The following is a 21873-nucleotide window of genomic DNA, read 5'->3' on the forward strand; positions in this document are numbered from 1 at the left end:
GGAGAGGTGCTGAGCCAGGCAGGACAGCACCCTCGCGGTGGGAAGGAGTCGTGGCTGAAGGGGGCTGCGCCGACGGGAGGACAGCCGGCCCCGGCGTGGCCCGAGCCTTGTCCTCAAGGCCGGCGTGTTCCCAGTGACCTGGGAAGCAGATTGAGCACAGGGGATGGAGGTACTTAAAGTACCGCTTGGAAATGACTTTTCTGGCAGTATGTTCATCATATTTTGAGCTTCCTAGATGAAGTGACATTGCTTATCTCCTCGAAGGGAAAAGCATTAAACCTGTTTCTTCTTTGCTCTTCAGGAGAAAAGCTGCCCTTACATTCCTCCGAAGAAGCTCAAAATCTGATGGGCCAGTCATCAGGTAAAACACAAAGCTGGAGGGACGTAAGCAGGCTTTGATTGAAATATATTCCGTAAATAGGACTGTGCCGTTGTTGTGCTCTGAGAGGAATCGTGGTATTCATGGAGAAGACAGCAGGTTGTCTTGGTGGACACAGAGAGATCGGGCAGCACCCTCCTCCTTGGTGCAGCATGTCAAAGGAAAAGTGCATAGGCTTTATTGCCTGTGACATTTATGTGTAACTCCCACAGAACCACAGAATATCCTGAGTCGAAGGGACCCACAAAGGATCATCCAGTCCAACTCCTGGACCTGCACAGATGCTCCAACAATCCCAGCCTGTGCATCCCTGGGAGCGGTGTCCAAAGGCTCCTGGAGCTCTGGCAGCCTCGAGGCCGTGCCCATTCCTTGGGGAGCCGGGGCAGTGCCAGCACCCTCTGGGGAGAACCTTTTCCTAATCTCTAGCCTGGACTCTGCCTTGGCATAGCTGCATGCTGTTCCCTGGAGTGCTATCCCTGGGCACAGGGAGCAGAGATCGGTGCTGCCCCTCAGGTGTGGTGAGGTCTCCCTCAATTCTGTCTGCAGAAAGGGAAGATACCAGAGTCATCACCCTTATTCCTGTATTTAATTTTGCATAAACTTTGCTCAGAAACAACAGAACAGTGCCGGTGGAAACAGCTATGATATGCAGCTCTAGCCATCTCCAAGCCATTCAGGGTGAGTTGCAATTTTAGTGGGACAGGACCCTGAGGAGCCAAAGTGTGGCTGCAGCCTTGGAGAAATTTTGTCATCTGTCAGATGGCCCACATTCATCCATATATGAGGAAGAGATGTGTCTTTTGTTCCCTGCCATTGCATAGAGGAGCTGTCCCAAGACCTGGAGGCTCACAGGCAGGATGAACCAGACCTGGGGCACACAGCCATCCCATGCATGCCTCAAAGGCTTGGGGACAGCACCTAACTATTAAAGCGAGCGTAGCCCAAGCAAATAGATCCCACAAGACTGCAGAAATACAGATTTCATGACACTGACCTATGCAGCCATGTTTTCTGCATACCCCCTTTGCCCTTTGCAGTCACCCAAGGCATTAATCCTGCCCTGACACCCTTGTTACAGCCTCAAGGACTGCTTGTACATATCAGAGAGGGAGGATCTGAAGTGATAAAATAACCAGTCTCCAGGTCATGGGGAAGGACGTGGCCATTCCTCAAAGGCTCTGTGATGCAGGGATGGTGCAGTACCATGGCACCAAGTGTCCCAAGGGCCTTCAGCATCATCCATGTCATCTGAGTGTGGGACGGAGGATGTTGCCTATGAGTCTGAGAAGCTTAGCTTATATTCCCTAAGATTCCTGGGTACCTCTGCTGCTCAGAGCCCTCACTGGTGCTATGCTCCCTTCAGGAGACATTTTCTGCCACACCTAGGCTGCTGCTGAGCTGAGCCTTTTAACACATGGTCAAGGGAGAGGGACACCCTCACCAGAGGGACATGTCTGTGATAGGTGCAGTCCACCTTGCCTCAAACTGTGTATTTTTACCCTGCTGCCATGGGCAGGGACACCTTCTACTATCCTAGGTTGCTCTAAATCTCATCTGCCCTGAACACTTCCAGGGATGGGACAGCCACAGCTTCTCTGGACAACCGGTGCCAGGGCCTCCTACCCTCATTTCCTAACATCCTAAGATCGTGCGTGAGCACATCAGAGATACCCAGAGCTCCTCTTCCTCTGTGCTGAGGCCCTCCATGGAAATATGTGAGGAATTGGGTGCTGCTGCTTGTTTTGCAGGAGCCCTGTACTTCCAGTCTCCTTGCACTTCTTCATTCTGCACCTCCTTAACCACCCTCTTTCCATGGATACAGATCTGGCAGTCTCTTCTGTTCTTATAAGCTTTCATCAGTGGTTGAAACCATAAGGATAAGGGTTTTTTTTTTTTCAGTTACTGCAAATTCCTGTCAGGCAACAGACAGCTTCTTTCTTGCAGATTTGACATAGGACGTCCCTGCTTTGGCACTGAGGTGATTTAATATGGGAAACCATGGGAGAGGCAGGCTTTGACCTAGGATCACTACAGCATGGTGTCCTCTTACCTCTGGAGCTGCACCCACAGGGTATCCTGCTGGCTCCAGCCATTCCTACCATGGAGGAGAGAGTTCTCCCTGATCCAGGAGAGGATGGGAGGAAGCTGCTGCCTTTGCTCCTTGCTGTGTGCTGTGCTAGTTTTGGAGGGAAGCAGGATCTAGATCTCCATACTGTTCATCTTGCTTTCCCTTGAGAATAAGAGGGACAGCTGCTCCTGGGTCCAGCTAGGTTGCATGTCTTAGCAGTCTGGCTCAGATTCAGCATGTTGAGTCTGTGGGACTTGCAGAGGACTTGTGCCGCCGGATCCTGCAGGGACTCTGGTTTTGAGGCACCAAGCTGCTGTCACACTCCAGCAGCTCAGTGCTGCTGCATCCAGAGAGGGCTGGTGGGTGTCCCAGCCAGCATGCTCTCTGCTGCTGTGTGGGAAGGTGTTTCAACCAACTCTCTTTGCTGATGATGGAATCTTGCACCCTCCTCTGAAGCCATTCCCAGTGGGAGGATGAAGGGTGGGAAGTGAGGCACTGGTGGGATGCAGGGAAGGTGACACCCAGCTCCAGCAGAGTCAGGTAGCAACTGTCTTCCTCCTCCTTGTCCCAGAGTGTGTGATCCCCTTCCCCTTCCCAGCTCGGAGCAGGATGCAGCCTTGGCAGTGTTGTGGGAAAACAGCAGAGCTCTGTAGTGTTGCCACTGCCAGCTCTAACCATGTTCCCTTGAATCTGCCCAGGTTTGGATGCCAGTCCCCCGGCCAGTACTCATGAACTCACCATTCCCAATGATGTAAGTAAATCCAAGTGCTTCCTTGGCATGTCTGTGTGTGCGTGTGTGTATACACATATGTTTGTATATGCATACATAGACCTATGTATAAGCTGCAGCCATTTGACTTTGTTAGAGATTCCACTTCCCCATGATCCCTCATCCATGTCCGTGGGGGATCAACCGGCAGCACAAAGCGCCTGCTGGACTTCACCCTGTCGGTAGCTTCCCTAGGTACAATCCTTAATGCTCCATTTCCCTTTCCAAGTGAACTCGGTGCTCATGAAACATACCCAGTTGACAGCACTGGGAGAAAGCTCCCATGACAGCCTTGAGTAAATTCTTAATTGCTTAATCAGGCTGTGGCGGGTCTGAGATGATGTTCCAGCTCAAGGGTAGTGACTGGGTGGAGTGGTGGGGAAGAGGAGGTAAGTAAGTGACATTTCTGCTGCCACAAAGTGCCACACGAGTGTCTGAAGGACAGTGCGTCTCAGTACTGCTGGCAAGCAGCTGTGGGGTCTGATAGGTGGAAGCTTTGTGGTAACATGGGTGGTGGACTGGGACACTGGCCGGGACGAGGTGGGAGCCATGCTGGGTGGGGAGGAGGTGGGATAGAGAGCACGACACAGCCAGCACCTGGATCCACATGAGCCTCACTTGCTTTTGGACTGGTTTCTATGGATTAAGACCCAATCTGCTTCAGTCAGGATAAGAGCAAGTGGAGGGATGACATCCAGTCTCTATTCCCATCTCCATCACTGACAAGCACCTTCAGCTCACCCTCATCAGGAACCTCTGGATGGGGTCTGTCAGCTGTTTCTCCTTCTCCCTGCTGTTCACCAGCAGCCAGCAATGCCAGGGAAAGGCAGCGATCCCAGCAGCAACTGCCGGCCACCTCTGCCAAGACCTTTGTCCACCCGAGAGACATGGCAGTGCAAGAGTCTGTGAGCACCTGCTGACTGAAACCCTTGGAGATGCTTTGCCAAATCACCACAGGAGGGATCTGCAGAGGAGCCCGTGGGGCCTGATCCCAGATCTGCTTCTGTCCACCCAGCAGGGACTCCTCTCCAGGAGGCTGCAGGGAGATCTGCAGGCACTCCTGAGGTTCCATCATCCACGTCTGCTCAGCATGGAGGACCACAGCAATGAAGGCATCTTCAGGAATATAAAGAGACCCCTTGCAAAAGGACTCGCGTAGGAGTAAAGGATGGCAGGAGACCTCTGAGAACTCAGAAGCACTCGGAGCATTCATTTGCCAGAGACCCAGCTCTCATCAGACCTGGGAGGCATTAGATGTTATCACCTGCATCTTGAAAACTCCTCCTTAGCTCTCCCCATTGTTGTTTCAAAGGCTTTCAAACACCCACCGCCACCCTCTCATGAAGGAGAGGACAGGTTTGGGTTCCTTTAAGAGTCACCAGGTGTGTTTTAATGGTGTAGCTTGGAGTTGTGCTACAGTGGAGGGAAATCTGATGATACCCATCTTGCTGCTCCTCTGACTGTCAGGAGAAACTTGAAGGCCATTCAACTTGGGTGTAGCTGAGCATCTGCCTAAATAGTTTGGCTCCTCAGGCCTCTCCAGCAGATTTCCATTTGCTGAAGCATCTCGGAGTTATTTCTGTGCTGTGAAGACCAGGATGGGCTGAACATACCCCCACAGACCCTGGGACAGTGGCTGCCCTTCCAGTGTATATTCAAATCCATATGGGATAAAAACCACCATGGAAGCCCCATAGTCTGACCAAAGGATCAGGGAATATTTGGAGGAGTAATCATCTCTACTTATACCATGCAGAAATCCAGCAGCTGCCAAGATGAACATCCAATGTATAAAATGCCCTTGGGAAAGAGCTCAAATGGCCAAAAAGGGCATGCAGAGCACTTCATGCCTGTGTTGGTCAAGCTGGATATTCCTGTATGAGTTACCAAGCTTTGGAAATGCTTTGAGGGAGATGCACAAATGAGGAAAGACCACTGAAGAAATTTAGGCCACTGAGGACCATTGAGGAAATTCAAGGGATGAACAGTTGAGGAAATTCAAGCCTCCAGCTGGCTCTGATTTTTTCTCAAGAGTAGGAAGGATGTGGTTTTTTTAAGGTCCACCTTTCCTGTGGGTGCCACAGCTGTGTGGTGCTCTCCTGTGCTTGCTGGCACGCCACTGAATTGCACCAAAAGAGCTAGAGGGGGTAGCAGAGGTACTGAGGGTGTCCTACTGGGATAGAAGAAATGTGGGATGGGGTCACTACACCAGCTGATGAGTGGGCTCCTGGGGTTGGCCTGTTGCCAGGGAAGGCAGCAGGCTTGTTTCCTTGGATTTGTTGTGACTGGCAAGGGGATAAGTACCTGCAAAACACTGACCATCCATTAAATCATGAAAATTATTATTACTGAAGCGAGCCCTCCTTGAAGCCCCCTGAGGTGCTGGGCACCATGTGCAGATAATGGAGATTCTTGCCCACAAGGAGCAGGCCTCTGGATGAGTCCTTGGAGGACGGTGCTCACGCGCTGGTAGGATTCACCCCGGGCTGTCCCTCTCCTATTTTCATGAGCATTAAGGTCACCCTTGTCCCAGGTGTACTTGCGTCCTGCCGGTGACTGCCAGAGCTGCCGCCTCTCAGACATTCCCTCCGTGCTTTCTTTCCTAGCTAATAGGCTGCATAATCGGACGCCAAGGGACCAAAATCAATGAAATTCGGCAGATGTCGGGAGCGCAGATCAAAATCGCCAACGCCACAGAAGGATCATCGGAGCGCCAAATTACCATCACAGGAACCCCTGCAAACATCAGCCTCGCGCAGTACCTCATCAACGCCAGGTGAGCCCGCCTCCCACCTCGGCCCATCCCGGCCCACCTCGGCCCATCCCGGCCCACCTCGGCCCATCCCGGCCCACCTCGGCCCATCCCGGCCCACCTCGGCCCATCCCGGCCCATCCCGGCCCGCCGGTGAGCTGGGAGCAATCCGTGCTTCCGGTGCCATGGGTCAGCAGGGGCTTCCCAAGGCCGGCTGGGATGGACGATGTCTTGCTGAGATCTCTGAGCAGGGACCAGATATCGCCAGCAGGACATCTCCCCCCAGCCGGCACTTTGGCTGGAGACCGGGAGCCGCCACGCTGCTGGCGGAGTGGCCGCGGGTTCCGCCGGGCTCCTGCCCTTCCCGCCGCCTTCGCTGAAGGATTTTGCTCGCGGGTGGGCAAAGTTGCCGCCGTCTTTGCCTCTGGACGAGGCCGGGGATGGGGACAGGAGCAGAGCTGAGCCGGTGGCAGGGAGGCGTCACTTGGGAGCTGCTTGCTGGCGTCCCGGCATCGCTTACTGCTTTCCACGTGCTTCCAGGCCTCCCAAAGGCTTTTCTCCATTCAGTGAAAACTCAGTCCAATAAACGCAGGACATGGGAACGGCCCGACTGCTTCCTTTCCATCATGAAAAGCTTGGCACTGCAGGACTTCACGGGCGCCAAGGGTTCGCAGCACTGCCGCTGGCTGGGGGGAGACGCAGCACATGCCATGGGGGCCGAGGGCCGGCAAGGGCCTGCGAGGGGAGCGTGCAGGGGAGGCGTAGCTGCAGAGAAGAGCTGGGAATCTGCTTCGTGCAGGCAGCAAGCTGTGTCCAGGCTGCTTGCTCAGACCTGTTTGCCCGTGCCTGCGGACGCATGGAGAGCGAGTTTAAAGGGATACAGGACCTTCCTGGTAGCTTTGCGCCCGCCTGGCAGAGCCACTCAAACGGGCCCATCCGCCTGGGCAGGACCGATGCCGTGCCAACCCGCCGCCAGCCCCGGATGCGCGCAGGAGGGAGGCTGCTGGCAGCGCCCTGAGGACGGGGGGCTGCTGGCGGCGACTCTGACACTTGTTGGGGTGTGGGCTGGGAGCACCGGTGAGGTCTGTATGTGCTTTCTCCTCCTTGCACCCAACCCACCCGAGCCCCAACCCGCAGTAGACCCCCGCCATCCCATCCCGCCCCGCTACCCCGCTGCCCATGCCCGTGGCACCTCTCCCCCTGCTTGGGCGAGGGACGGGGGCAGCGCCCCGCCCACGGGCATGGCTGTGGCTTCCCCGCAGACCCTTGCCAATCCCCCCCTCGTCTCTCCGCTCCCCGAGACGGGAGAGAGAAAGAAAAGAAAAAGAAGCGCCTCTTAGCTAATGGGAAGGGCTAGCTGAGTTGCCCCCTGTGCAGAGGTGACCTGGTGGGGCTCAGCCTCTCCCGCAGTTTCCAAACCAGAGCAAAACAAAGCAGCCAGAGGAGCTGACACAGCTGCCTGTCCCCCGTGGGAGGGACGCTGCTGGAAGAGAAGCTGTGCTCTGGGATGACTCCTGCCAGCACTTCTGGTGGGTGACACCCCTGCTGTGACACGGTGACAGTAAAGGGCACCACCTGGCTGCAGCGAGGAGAGGGGGAGGCAGCCAGCCATTACACTGGCTCTGTGCTCCAGCCCTCTGTGCCCTCCATGGGGGACCCTCAGGCCACCCAACGATGCTCTGCCCACTCTGTCTGTGTGGGGTCTGGGCAAGAGGAGGAGCACTGCCCTGCAGGGTCTTCGTTTTCTTTTCTGCTCCGGTGATTAAGCACTTGTTTTTTGTCTCCCCCCTACCCCTCTCTCTGCCCCTGTCTATTCTAGGCTGACGTCTGAGGTCACTGGAATGGGCGCACTCTAATTTCCACCCACCATCCTCCACTCCGCACCACCCGACCCTCTCCAGCCACCGGCACTCCACCCAGCCTGTACTGCCTGTACATTTACCGTCTTTCCTTTGCCTCCACAGATACTCTTTTCTTTACTGACAAATACATATATATAGATATAAACACACGCACGCATAAGCACACACTGGAAGGTTTCTTTACGAGCTCTTTGCTCTGTGCTCCCGAGGCTGCTCCCAAGCTCTTTGGTTATGGTCCTTGTTTTCAGCATTACGGTGTTAATTCTTCATCTGCTTTTTGGGGATGAGGGAGGGGGGAGGGGGGCGCTGTTTTTTTCCTCTCACTGGCGAGACCGCAGGAGCTGGTGTGGTCTCTAGTCTAGCGTAGCTACTTACACGTTTGAGTTGACATTGGCGGTACTTCCTGTAGCCTAAGGACATACATGATGCCACCCAGAGCTGTGCCTACTTCAGATGACTTAACTTTTCCCACCCTCCTTCCTTTGGTGCTCCCCTTTGCTTGTCCTGGCTCACCTTCACCACCTCATGCCCCTGCCCTCAGGGCAAGGGCATACTTTTCACCCGTGTTATTTGGGAAGCAGAAGCCAAGCGCGGTTCAACCCGCAGGCTTCTTTCTTGGAACATGGCATGGTCCAGACAAATCCTTTCTCCTGCTAAGCTAAGGGAATCACACACACACATACACATATACACACAAATGCTCATTTTTTTTTAAACTAATGAGCACCTGGAAGTGGTAAGAACTCAGCTGTACAGGATTCACACCCCCCAGGGGCCTTTGAAAGCACTCTTTTGGCAATCCCCCATGAGCAAAACCATTGGACGATAGCTCAGGAAGCTCTGTGAGCTGGCTATGTTTGTCACTGTTTGTGTTCAATAAATGTCTGTGCAGCTCTGGTACCAATGGGCTCTGACTGTTCTTCTCCTGGGCTGCCCTGACAATACCAGCCCCATCCTTCCCTCTGCATCCTTCCACACCTTTTTAGCTGCTTGGAGGGAAGGTGGGGGTTGTATGCACGAGTTCTCTATTATTATTATTATTATTATTATTATTATTATTATTATTATTATTATCGTTATTTATCATCAGCGTCATAATTTTTTTTGTTTCCTTTTTTTAGAGAAGGTCCCCATGACCAATGCACTTCCTGAGTGATTCCATGCTTATTGGGTTGTTTTTTTTTTCCAAAGGGAGAGTATTTGGCTTGCATAATTCTTTGGTTTTCCCTGAGATTAATTTATAAGTTGTGATGTGACAACCGTCATCTCTCACTGCCCCCTTGTCTGGATGGATCTGCCATGTCTGTGCCCCACACCCTTCTCTGAGGCCCTCTCTGCCCAGCCCTGCCTTCTGCTTCCAGACTTCTCTCTCCTGCCTCTCTAACAGGGAAATGTACGTTTTTCCATCTGTTACTTCCTGACTGTCTCTTTTCTTGGATTGCAAATGAGGGGACCATGACGCACCATGTCCCCAGACAGCTGAAGCAGCCACACAGTACATTTTTGCACTGTACCACATGGGAAACACATTGCTTTTCCAGGTGAGCCCCAAGACTTCCTGGCCTTTCCCTCCCTTCAACCCTCACTACCAGGAGGCACCACTGGCAGCTTCCCACCCTTCTCCTGCCAGGATGCTGGGCCACTTCTCCTGTCTCCAGCACTGCCTGCTCAACACTCAGACAGGCTGTGTCAGGAATCCCCGCTGATGCCACTGCATCAGTGGCGCCAAAGATGGGCAGGGGGCTGTGGGCTCCAGCAGGGAGCTGGTAGGAATGAGAGCATGGCTCAGGAGCCCAGAAAGGTGAAGGCAGTGCCACTGAGCATCGGAGTTTGTTCTGCCCAGGTGTCCCTGCTGTTCTCAGCTCTCCAGAGCATTCCAAGCTTCTTTGGTTAAAGGTGCTCCCAGATCGCCCAGAAGGTGCTTTGCTGCCTGTCTCCAACCCCTTGCCCTGCTCTCCCTGGCACTTTGGGTTCAGCTGTGCCTTTTTGGTGGCCCAGCAGCCACACACATTCAAGACCATCCCCTGGTTCCCCATCCAGGGGAGCACAGGTGCTGTGGGGAGTGCTCAGGGGCTCAGGTGGAGCCAGCAGCCTTTGCTGGCACCTCCCCCGTGTATTTATGCTGATGCTCAGGTTGGAGGGAGGCAGGCACCAAACGGGGCCTACTCCAAGTCGCCAACTGGCCAGGAGAGCACAGAACCACCTGCCAAAATGGTGAGTCAGCTGTGGGCAAGGGGCACTCCTCATCTTCTCCTGTTCCTCACTCTGCTTTAGACCAAATGCTTTTTCTGCTGGAAGAATGAGATATCTGTGTGTGAGATCCAGTGAAAATAACCACCCCGGTGCCCTGGGGTGTGAGTCACGGCAAAAGCTCCACATCCCACTGCCACCACACTCCATGGCAGCCTGGGGTACTGCCCACTCAGAGAGGGATGGTGCACAGAGGAAGCCAGCCCATCCTGCCGTTCTCAGCTCTTCTGTGGGGTGTAGGACAAGCTGGAGCACGAGGAGAGCTTCTTCACCAGGTGATGGAGGCATAGCAGCAGCAGAATCACATTGACCAAGACTGAGAAATCCACCCAAGGCCAGCAAGGCTGTGGGATTCGGACACCTGGGGAAGGCCGAGGAGCGTGACAGTGTCCTGGACACAGAAATGGCTTTTCACAGTGCCTGCAGATCACGGCTGCCCTGAATTCCTCTGCTCTCTGCGTGCGCTCCCTGTGCTGTTTCCCACCTCCACTGAGACAGCCCTGCTCAAAATAGCAGATGCCAGATTGGGTCTGCCAGATGCAGCCAAGCTCAGGGGCTGCTGCAGAGAGGGAGCAGACTGCCTCAATACCTGAGGCACCCATCCCCATGCCAGCAAACCCATGGATAACATCCCCCTCTCGGTACCATTCCCACCCCAGCCCCCTGCCAGGCATCCATCACCCAGCCAGGCTATGGAAAGCCACCCCAGGAATAGGTGGTGAGGGAGAAGAGGCTGGATATGAGCATTGCTCTGGCATCAGGCAGGTGTCTGAGATGTATCAAGGCTTGAGCTGCCACAAGGATCTGCGGTAGCAGGAGTGCTCCAGGGAATGCTGGATGCAGCCACAGGGGGACAAGGGAAATCCAAGCAGCAGCAATCACCTGGGTCACCTCACAGGAGCACTGCACAGTCACAGAATCAGAATATCCTCAGCTGGAAGGGATCCACAAGGATCATTGAATCCAGCTCCTGATCCTGCAAGAAGACAACCTGAAGCATCCCTCCTTCTGGCATTCCCTTTGACTTCACAACTTTTCTTTGGAGGTCACATTGCCAAGGCTATTTTGCAAATTTAAAAAGAAAAAAAATTAAATTGCAGTGTGATGTGGGAATCAGCTTATTCATCATCATAAGGGCTTGAGCGAGGTTTGGAGAAAGAGGTGTTGAAACCATTGCAGCATCTCCTGGGAGCATGTTGATGACAACAAGGATAACGGCAAAATCACAAGGATTTTGTCAAACTCAGCTTTGATTTCTTTGGGATGACTCAAAAGATTTGCTACTTTCTTTGGAAGGATCCTCAGTGTTTTGCTTTGATTTGTGATAGGTCTTGGGTTTCCATTTTGGATGAACTTAAAATACTGTGATGATACATCCACAGCCATGCCACTGGGAAGAATCTCTAATATTGGAGTGAATATTCAGTACAAGGTGTACATCCCAATTAATCAACAGAATAGCTTTAATACATTGCTTTTCTCTCCCAAAACAATGCAATGTTATCCAGCCAGAATGATTCAACATTTCTGGAAGTGACCAACTCAGCCAAGCTCTTTAGGAATGAGTTGTTTAGGGGGATATTTTTACTTTGACTGGAAAGTATTGGTCCAATGCCTCCCCCTGCCCCTGGAGTGTGGGGGTCTTGATCAGAGAGGGGCCAGTTGAGGTCTGTGTTCAGCCCCTTGGCCTCAGCCAAAGGTCCCCATTCCCCCTGCATATCCTTGTTGTGCTCCCAAAATTGTCTGGAGTATTGTTTTGTGCATTTATTTTTTTTTTTTTTTTCCTAGACTGTATTTGCAAATCTAGTACAAAATAAGGCTGAAAAAAATAGACCGTTTCCCCTAAGGGAAAGTGACTTTCACTGGAGAGACTCTTTAAATTTCATACTCTCTTTGAGCTGTTATTCCGGTGTTTGTTATTGTATCCATGCTAGTCACTTTTAATTATGCTAATTCCCAGTTTATGCTCCATTAGCAAGGGAAATGTCCTGCCTCCGGTGCGGGCAGAAGTAGAGTTGCTGGGGGATCTCTGCGTGGTGTGGCAGGGATGAATGCTTAATCCCATTTTCTCCTTGGCCACAGGGATGGAAGGCATCTCCCCTAACCCTGTCTGGCTGCAGTCCCCCGCCCCGGGGGGGCAGCCTGTCCCCAGCCCTGGGCTGGTCACTAGATGTCCCCATCGCCCAGCTTTTCATGGATGCATCCACAGCCACGCCAAGATGTGGGCGGCCCTGGGATGTCCGCTGCTTCTGGCCGCTGCTCCGATGCACGCAGAGGACATCCCGCGCTGTTGGAAAGGGAGTGGTCTTGTGTGTGTGTGTGTGTGTGTGTGTGTGTGTGTGTGTGTGTGTGTGTGTGTCCTTGACACTGGTGATGGTCAGTGACATCCCGCCAGCGGGTGAGTGGCACCGTGTCCCTCTGCAGGAATGGTCCCATCAGTGCTGGGACCTTCACGGAGCCAGCCCACATGGGCAAGGATGTGTGGTGAGCATCTCCTTGGCCATGGGTGGCACAAAGCCACCCCCTTATGCTGGCCCGAGCCCACTTGGGCTGGCGGAAGGATAAGGTTTTGATGGAGAGGTCTCAGGGGTCTCCATCCGTGTGGTCCCGAGGGAGGCATTCCCAAGCTGGCTGCTCTGTGCCCTGGCTGGCAGCAGGAGCCTCTGCGACTGCCGGAACGACTTGCAGAAATGTCAAGGTCTCTGTGCAATCCCCCTGCTCCCATGCTGGATGTTACAGGGAGCTGGGACTATGCTGAGAGGGATATTTTTGCTTTCCCTTCAAAAGGAATGCAGCTGCAGATCCTGATCTGCTGTGGTGTGCAGCAAGCCACAGGCCCCTGTCCAAAGGGTAACGTGGCAGTGACTTTTAGGAAGTACTGAATGTACCAGATGTGCAACTTCCTCCACTCCAGATGTGCAGCCCCCCTCCCACTCTGCCCTAGCAATCATTGTCCTGCAAAGGGGAAGATGAGATTTCAGATCACTCCAAAAGCATCCTGCAGACTAAATACAGCCAAGTGCAAAGCCAGACTGGCTCTGGATTCCCACACTTGTGTTTAAGCAGTTCACCACAGCGATGTCTCTTCCCAGAAATTATGATCAAGTCCACTCTGTACATGGGGAACAAAACCAGCCAGGAGATGGGGATGAGGATGGAGCAACGTGAGGAGTCTTTGGGTGTGAGCCCCACGCTGAACTGTGGCCTGTGGCTGATTTAGGGCACACATGCTGTTTCCAGAATGAACTGCTTTGATCCCAAAAGGATAGGCCAGGATGTGCATGAAGACTTGAATATTTGAAAAACACTTGGAGTGCTGTGTCCTGGTTCCCTGCAGGCAGTGTCACTATTTGTCCCTGGAGAAAGCCTGTGTCTGAGAGCATTTGTGTCTGGATCAAACGGGATGAGAAGCCCTTGGCTCAGGAGCTTCTCCAGGTTTTGTTGTGTCTGATGGGACTGGGTGGCACAGGATGCCCCACGGGAGCGTGGGCATGGTGGGGATGCTCTGTGGAAGTGTGGGCACAGTGGTGATGGGCCAGCAGCCAGCTGGCAGCATGGCCAGGCACACGGAGCACCGAGAGATGGGGCAGCATTGCTCTGGAGCTCAGGACTGTGTGCACAGCTTGGGAACAAACCACAACAGATCCCAAACAGGATTTCTCAGAGCAAAGAGGAGCAGGCCATGATGTGCTCACCCAAAAGCAGTCAGTTAGCAGTGTGGAGGGTTTTTTGCTGGGAGGACATTGCAGTGATTTAACCTGAGGCTGCTGCTGCAGCTGGTGCTGTGGTTTTCCCAAGGGATGCTGCTCTGTGCTACCAAACACGCAGCCATGCTCCCAAATCTCTTCCAGGAGTGCTGCAGTAAAAAAAAGCCAGTTAAAAATGCAAACCCAGAGAAGCTGCCATCTCTATGCTTAAAACAAATTTTTACTTGCAGACTAAAATTTATTCTTGCTGCAAGTAGACCTCCCCTCCGCATATTTTGTGCTGAAATGTGATTTCCAGAGGCAGAGGAGGGTGCAGTGCAGTGCCAGGCAGAGGCTGTAAGGGATGTGTGCCCTTCCCCAGTGCTCTTCTCTCATCTGCCCATTACCCCCCAACTCAGCAGTGCCCTTGCCCATCTCCCCCAAATCTTGCTGAAGGGGTCCAGCAGAACCAGCTCTCCACAGTCACCATCCCTGCAGCCATGGGTCTGTAGGGCAAAGGGCAGATCCTCAGCCTGGCAACAACCTCAGTGTGTTCAGATGGCTTCTCTGAAGCTCCCAAAAATCCGCTCTCAGCCCTCAGTGAGAGTCCATGAGGCAAATTCAGCACTCCGGGCAACCAGCCAGACTCACCTGGGAGCCCAGCTCACACTGCATGTGTTTGGTGTGAGCTCTCATGGAAAAAAGGGAGGTTTGTTGACGTGTAGCAGAGCTCTGTGTGGGCATGGCTCCTCCAGCTTGGCTTTTTGGGGTGTGGGTGATTTCAGCATCACTCTGGAGAGCTGCTTGGGGTGTTGAAGCAGCCTCATGTTTGTGCAGCCCAGGAGGCCAGGAGGCACCAGTACTGGAGCCTCGGCTGAGCACTGACCATCTCCCTCACTTGCCCCCAGCTCTGCAGACCCTGACCCCCATGGGAGGAACACCTTCCCCGCCTGACCGGAGCGCTGCAGCCGACCCAGTGCCAGTGGCTGATGCTTGAGCCCTCTCCGAAGACGTTGCCGGCTTCCCACCAGCTTCTCCCACTCCTTCATGTCATCCTTGGGACCACTGTCCGAGCCCCCGGCCCACAGCTGCCCAGAGCCCGCTCCCTCGGCCAGGGCACAGGGCAGCAGCGGGCTGGGGGGGCTGGGGCAGCAGCTCTCAGGAGGACAGCAGCTTGCAGCCAGCGTGCGGCGGTACCCACTGCGAGCCAGCGCTTCCCACCGCCCCTTCTGCGCTCCCTCATCGCCCCTCACGCCCCTGCCGCTTTGCGATGTATTTCGTGGCTTATCCGTGTCATTGCAATAAAGCTTTTGTTGCTTGAGGTGCCCTCCGTGGTGACTGGGATGAGGCTGGCACCCACAGGGAGAGGGGTGGGGTGCTGGGGGTACCCCCGTAGCACAAAGGCCTCAGTGCCCCCGCAATGGTTAATGGGGAAACTCAACCCGTGAAGCAGACCGTGGTTTGGAAAATGGGCCTCAGAGCCCTGGCTCCACTCAGCATCAGGAAATGATCCCACATGGGAGCAGGGCTGCCAGGTCGGAGGGGGAACGGGACAGGGGGAGCACTGCAAAGAGAATCCAGAGTGTTCCCGAAAGGCAGTGACGACCGGGATTCATTATCCATCGGGAGACGTGTTTATAACAAGTGAGTCACTGCCGGGCCCTGGGAGCAGCCCAGCAATCCGGGCCCTGCCAGCAATCCGGATGGGATACAGGCTCCCCATCCAGCCCCACACAATGGCAGCTCTCAAACATGTCCCGCCAGCCTGCCACATGCCAGCCCTGCTGGACCTTGGAGCAGCCCTGGTGCTATTTTTGGACACACTGGGGCATGTTTTTTGTCTGGGATGCCTCCTTTCTACCCGAGAAGAGAAGCCAGAGTGCTTCCCCAGCTCTGCATGTTGCCCTGGTGAAGTGAGGGTCTCCGTCTTCAGCCCATCCAGCCCTGGGCTTGACACACATCCAGGAGAGGCCAGCACTGCCTGCCCAGACCTCTGCCCTATGTGGAAACAAAGGCAAAAAAGCTATATTAAACTTTTTTCTCCATCTGGAATTATATTTTCTGAGTGAACATCACCCCTGCTCACATTTGGCCCTGCAAAGGGGCTGTAGGCAGGCAGGCAGGGCAGTTCACCTTTCTTTACACCTTTGCTCAACCCTAGGGAGCAGCAGCCCTAAATCTCTGTGGAGCCTGGAAGTCATCCTCCCCCTGTTTGTGCCACCTCTGACATGCCCTTGGCTGGGGTGCCCAGCCCTGCTCCCTGACAAGCTCCAGGCCTGTGGCAGTCACTTTTGACTAAAAACCAGGTTTTCTGGGTTTCGCCTGCCCAGGAATTGGTTGTGTGCTTTCACTTGGAGAAAAGTCCCTGTTGCTGTTCCCAGAGCAGCAGCGCCAGACCACCCCAAAGCAGAGTGTCACCAATCAGGAGTAATGCTCTGGGAAACGTAGCTCAGGGGTCCTTTCCCACCTTCCTGCAAGCCCTGGGCCATCCACAAAGCACCTTCTGTGGCCTTTGCTGAACTGGAAGACTTTCCCTGAGCCAGAGCCAGCCCAGGGTGGGAGCAGCCCCAGGGAAGGAGTCAGTGGGGCTGTGTGTGCAAACACCCCCAAAGGTTGTTTTGCCACCCATCCCAGCACAGGGCTTGAATCGCTGCCAAGGCTGCAGAGGTGGGATGCAGAGGGATGTGAACCACCTGCATGCAGTGGCTTACCCTCTGCAGGACTTATCAGCTGCAAGAGGAAGCTTCTGTGCCCCACTGAAGGCATTTAAGGGTGCAGAGTCCCCACAGTCCCATCCATTGTATCCAGCCCTTTGTGCTGGCTGCAGCTCTGTGGCTTCCTGCTGAGAGGGTGAGTGTTTGGAGATTAAAACAGGCTGTTTACCTTTGGCTGTGCCTCTAAAAAATAATAAACTTGCAGGGGGTGGGGAAGGAGATGGTTATCTTTACACCCTGCTGTGATTCCCCTGGTGATTCCAGCTTGTGCTGGGATCTGCTGCATGGAGCAGAGGAAATAGGCTTGAGGAGAGCAATCCTAGAACCATGGGGTGGTTTGGGTTAGAAGGGACCTTAAAGACCATCTTATTCCACCCCCCTGCCATGGGCAGGGACACCTTCCACTATCCCAGTCTCCAAGCCCTGCCCAGCCTGGCCTTGGACACTTCCGGGGATCCAGAGGCAGCCACAGCTTCTCTGGGCATCCTGTGCCAGGGCCTCACCACCCCCACAGGGAAGGATTCCTTCTATATATCCAACAAAAAACTACTTTCTGTGTAAAGTTATTCCCCCTTCTCCATGGTGAGATGGTTTGCCTTTGCTTCTCATTCTGTGGAAGATCCAAGGAAGATGCTTTGCACTGCTTGGAGTGGGCTGGGCAGGCATTCTTGCCAGGAAGTGTGGCTGCCTTGTTTCATCCTTCTAGGAAAAGGCTGCAGCTGGATCTGGCTGTGGTATGGAGAGAACTGGGCTGCATGCCTTGCTCTATCCTGGGAGCTCTCTGGAAGGGCACAGACACACGCCAAGCCTGGATGGCTGCTGGGGTGGCAAACTTAATGAGTATGAACGTGCATGCTTAATAAAAATGGGAGCAGAAACAGCCTGAGAAGGGACTACTGGAGACTTCTGGGAGTTTGCTAGACACTGCAAGCTCCTGAGCTGGGGTGGATCATCCCCATGGAAAACTATGGAAAGGATCCAGCTGCCTCTGTGCTGCGCTGTGCCAGGAAGCCAGTTGAGATATGCAAAGGGCAGCCAACAAGGAAGATGCTTTCTCCATCCTTCCCAAGGCTTTGGGGTCTAATGCCTGCATCCACACGGATGCAGGGTGGGGCTGCAATCCACAGCCGAGGAAGAGCAGGTTTCCAACCCATGCTGCTCATCCCTTGGCAGTTTGGTGCTGCAGGCTGGGCTCTGGGAGCGTGGGGCTAGAGACCAGCGCTTGCAGTCCCCCCAGCTGGAGGCAGCACCATGTCTGGCGGCTGCTTGGCTGTTCCTCGAGCATCTGGGGCCTCCCTTCTCCAGGGAACATGTGCCCAGCCTGGCAGGCACTCTCCACTCCCTGGGAGTCGCCCACACCCCGCCTTTTAATTGCAGAAGGATGGAAAATATTCCCTGCTCAGCTGCTGGTGGGGTTAGTGCATTTTTCCACCCGTTTTCCCTGGATATGCTCCACAAGAGGGGGCTCCTCTGTCCCCTGTCCCTCCAGTGATGACCCCAGGGCTGAAGGTGGCATGTCCCAGGGTGCTGCCTTTTCTCCAAGAACAGGAAGACAGTGCAGGTGTTGCTGATCTTTCCAGTTTGAGCCAGTTTTGTTCCCAACTCCCCAGACTCCACACTTTGGGCTGTTTCTATTTTCTGAGGAGGTGGAGGTGGGGGGGAAGCCCTAGAAGTGAATTTTCCTTCAAGCCTCCACTGTGCAACAGAAGAAAAGAGTGGGACTCTTTCACTGTGGGGTATTCCAAATGTGTGATGTCCTGGCATCCTGTGGCTCCCCCGTGAGTTGAGGATCCCTGCAAGAGCTGGGGTGGCCCAGGAAAAGGATCCTGAAAGTGTTATCTCCTCTTCTCCAGCTCCCACACCATATCTGCAACCTCCCCTCTCATTTGACCCTCTCATCTTCCCTAAGAAGCTGAGCCAAGCTTTCCCACAGACCCAGACAGCCATTAGGGAAATATTATTACCAGATGGTTTGTTTTTTTCCATAAGAACCGAGGCCAGAGTGAAGTAATGGGGAAAACATTAACCCAGCACGCACCATCCTGGGTGTGGGGATGTGGATTTGCTGCTGGAGCCATGCTGTGTCCTGGCTGTGCCAGCACAGAAGAGATCTGCAGTGTGGGCTGGAGGGGGACACTCACACCCTGGATGTGCTGGATGGATGGGAGCTGGAAATCCCTGCTGGAGTGGACGTGACCCCCTGAGGTGGCTTGGGAAGGGAAGAGTGTAGCCCCAAACGGTGCTGGAGGGGAGGGAAGGCTCCCCCCGGCCAGCTCAGCCGCAGCTGGCACACAGCACAGCAGGGAAGTTCACACCAGGTCAGCGGCTCGGAGAAGCACCATGGCCCAGCTGGGCCGTGTCTTCCGGGGTGGCTTTGAGCCCTTGGCAAGGAAAGGGTGCCAGGGGGATGCTTCGTAGGACTGTCAAGGCATTTGGAAGATCGGTTGTATCTTCCACTGGGTTTTTGCAGGTGGGAGGATGCCAGACCCTCCTCAGGTGCTGCCTAGGCCCACTCTGCCATGGTGAGATTCTCCCAAGGCACCTCTGGGAGAGGTGATGTTATCCTGCTCAGAGGGATTTCTCTGCTGCCTCCTCCTGCAGAGATCCACTGTGGGAAGCTGAATTACATGCAGAAGCACCACAAGCCACTTTCTTTCCAGTGGGCTCACAGCATGGCTGCTCCAGTGGTGCACAACTGAGCATGGAGATGGGGAGGACACTGGGATGGAGGCTGAGACAGACACCTTGAGGTCCTACAGCCAGTCTGGGGAGCTGCTGCAGCCCCTGGCAACCAGACACATGGGAACATCCATCATCCCAAACATTTCCATCACTAGCTCCATCACATCCCCAGCAGTGGGGAGAAGGTGACAAAGATGACTCAGGCAGCTGGCAGGGCACTGGTGTGCTTTGTGTGGTTACAACCAGGGAAATTTCAGTGTTCCCTAACTGGGGCATCTCCCAGCACTATCTGAGGGGACAAAGTAGCCCCAGCTGCAACCTGGTGCTTGGTCCTTCCCTGCTTTCCAAAGAACCCTTTGGTTCTGTATGTTGAACTGATGGGTTCAATCCTGGCTTTTCCAATGGGAATTAATTTCAGCTCCTTTCCATGTTTATTATGTTAGCACAATTTTCCATTTCCAAGTGGATTTGATTAAAAAGAAGAAAAGGTTACATGGAAGAGTTAATATCAGAAAAACAGACCAAACTCATTCTGTTCTCAGTCTCTGGGAGAAGAAGCAAAAATTCTGTCCTGAGTGCACTTTTTTAATTTTTTCAGCGCCCAGTTTGGTCTGGAATGGGACTGGAAGTTTAGTGCAGTGCTGTGGGGAAGGGGAACACCCATCCCCTGGGGAATATAGGCACTCTGGAGGTGCCTTGCTCATCTTCATAGCACTCCAGAGGGAAGCTGATAGATAGAGGAGGTCCCCTGCTCCCGTCAGGGGAGACAGAGCTATAGGGCTCAATGTCCCTGGCCTTATCTGAAGAGGAAGGGAATGGGGACATCCTCCACAGGCACGTGTTGTTGGATTTTGGGACACAATGACATGCTGCTAGTGCCAGTGACTTGGGAGCAGATTTTTTCTTGCAAAACTAGCCCACACTCCTCCAAGGAAATGGCAATTCAATGTCCTGGGGACACTGCTAGCTGTTGGCTGTGGTTTAGCACCACAGACCTGGGAAAGACAATGACTTAAAGCTTTGGAAGGGAGACAACACCCCAGTCCAGCAATCCGGTCAGATGCTCCTGGGACATTGTGCTTGATGACAGCCCTGGGGGCCCAGGCTGGGCTCCAGGCAGGGACTGGGGTCCCCAGCGGGGTAGGGGGAGCTTCCTGGGGCACACGGGGTCTGACAGGCTGCAGCTGCTCAGCGCCTTGTATGGTCAGCAGGCGCCTTGCACAGGCCATACCACGATCATTAAGTCTTTGCTGACACGGCCAGCTGGCCTCCAGCTTGCTCCAGCTCTGCAGAGCTGCTCCCAAAAGGGGTTTGCTTTTCCCTGCCCACAGGCAAGGGGAGGTAGGCTCTTCTTCTGCTTGGGATATTCCCCTATGAAAGAAGGGGAGTGAGGAAGGGAGAAAGCTAGAGGAAATGACTCTGCTGAGCTGATGCATGAAGACAGGTCCCTTCCCAGCAACCCTTTTCTGGCTGCTTTTCAAAATCCCGGGAGAGTTCCCTTATGGTAGCCCGAGGAGGTGTGTTGGTAAAGCCATGAAGTGTCAGGCAGCAGGACTTGTCCCTGGGCACACTTGTGCTCCGGGACAGCATCTTCAGTAGGTTTGAGATGTTGTGAAAATTTGCCTTGCGGTGCCCTCATATCCTGGTGCCACCTGTGCATCCTGGCAAAGCCCACACACCTCAGTGCCTGGGTGGCTGGTTGGACTTGATGATCCTTGATGGTCCCTTCCAACTCAGATTATTCTGTAAATTAGTGTTGGAGCTAAAAAAAAGGTGCTTGAAGTTTTTTGGGTTCATGAGGCTTCAGTTCAGCACAGTCTGCAGATTATTTTCTGCTGGTTTTGGATGCTGTTTATCCAAAGAGTCGTTATTTGATGTATCTGCCTGTGTAGAGTGGACAAGCTCCTTCACTGTTTTAACTTGTAATCAGTGGAGCTTCTGGGTTCTTCTGAGTTGTCTCAACTTGGAGTGCTGACAGGCAAACCTGCAACATTTCCTCCTGACCATCCCCACAAAGATGCTGTCAGATGACAGGCAGGGTGACAGAGGTGGCAGTAGCCCTGCACAGTCCCCCAGTGGGACAGGTCTCCTGCTGCCTTCCTGCCAACAGCCTGGGAGCAAACAGTTTGTGCCTGCTGGGCTTGTGTTGTTGACTCTGCTCTTTGGAGCCATCAATGTTTTATTTAATGACAGCTTTTGGTGCCCTCCTGTGCTTTTAGGAGCAAGTTACAGCTGCAGCTGTACTGGGGTCAGCCCTAAGGTATTTCACCTCTTCCCCCAACCCTCCATAGCAAATAATGTTCCCACTGGGATGGGGGGTTTGACAGGACCTGGGACTTCTCCAGCACTGTCTCCAGCTCTGGCCATAAAGAGTAGATAGTAGATACCACCTTGCTGTAGAGGTCCCCAGGCTCTCCTGCCATCTTACAGAGTGGGAAGATGCTCATCTCCAGATATCCCTAAGGAGTTGTGCTCCTGCGTCTACCTCCTGGCCTTGACAGCTTTGACCCGTTCCCAACTCCCTGCTCTGAGCGTGGCCCTGGGGAGAGGGGTTGTTCCTACTCTGGGGTGCCCCTGGGGGTTCCTCCTCAGGAATAAGCCTCTCCTGCTCCTGACTGGCTTGAGCAGAAAGCCCTGAAAGTCAGGGAAGAAAGCGTTTCTCCAAAAATGCTGTGCCTCCATGGTGTCCCCATGCCTGGGCCAGGTTCAGC

The 21873-nt window shown here is 54.0% G+C and overlaps 1 protein-coding gene across 28 annotated transcripts in view; it reads left to right on the plus strand.

The window, feature by feature from the left end:
* Positions 1-15087, plus strand: part of PCBP3 (poly(rC) binding protein 3) — a 54195-nt gene extending 39108 nt beyond the window's left edge. For 18 of the 28 annotated variants that reach the window (XM_088058599.1, XM_088058596.1, XM_088058598.1 and 15 more), the window contains 4 exons: positions 302-361; positions 3146-3198; positions 5823-5992; positions 14675-15087. In XM_088058599.1, coding sequence (XP_087914725.1) covers positions 302-361; positions 3146-3198; positions 5823-5992; positions 14675-14720 — 329 coding nt within the window. In that variant the 3' untranslated portion in view covers positions 14721-15087. Of the gene's footprint in view, positions 1-301; positions 362-3145; positions 3199-5822; positions 5993-7787; positions 10045-14674 lie in introns of all 28 variants that reach the window. The other 10 variants (XR_015773059.1, XR_015773060.1, XR_015773056.1 and 7 more) reach the window with 3 other exon arrangements.
* Positions 15088-21873: the final 6786 nt, after the last annotated feature.

Source organism: Pseudopodoces humilis, chromosome 8 (assembly GCF_049639895.1).
Source record: "Pseudopodoces humilis isolate 2021_Gansu_Grassland_sample_001 chromosome 8, ASM4963989v1, whole genome shotgun sequence".
Taxonomy (NCBI): Eukaryota; Metazoa; Chordata; class Aves; order Passeriformes; family Paridae; genus Pseudopodoces; species Pseudopodoces humilis.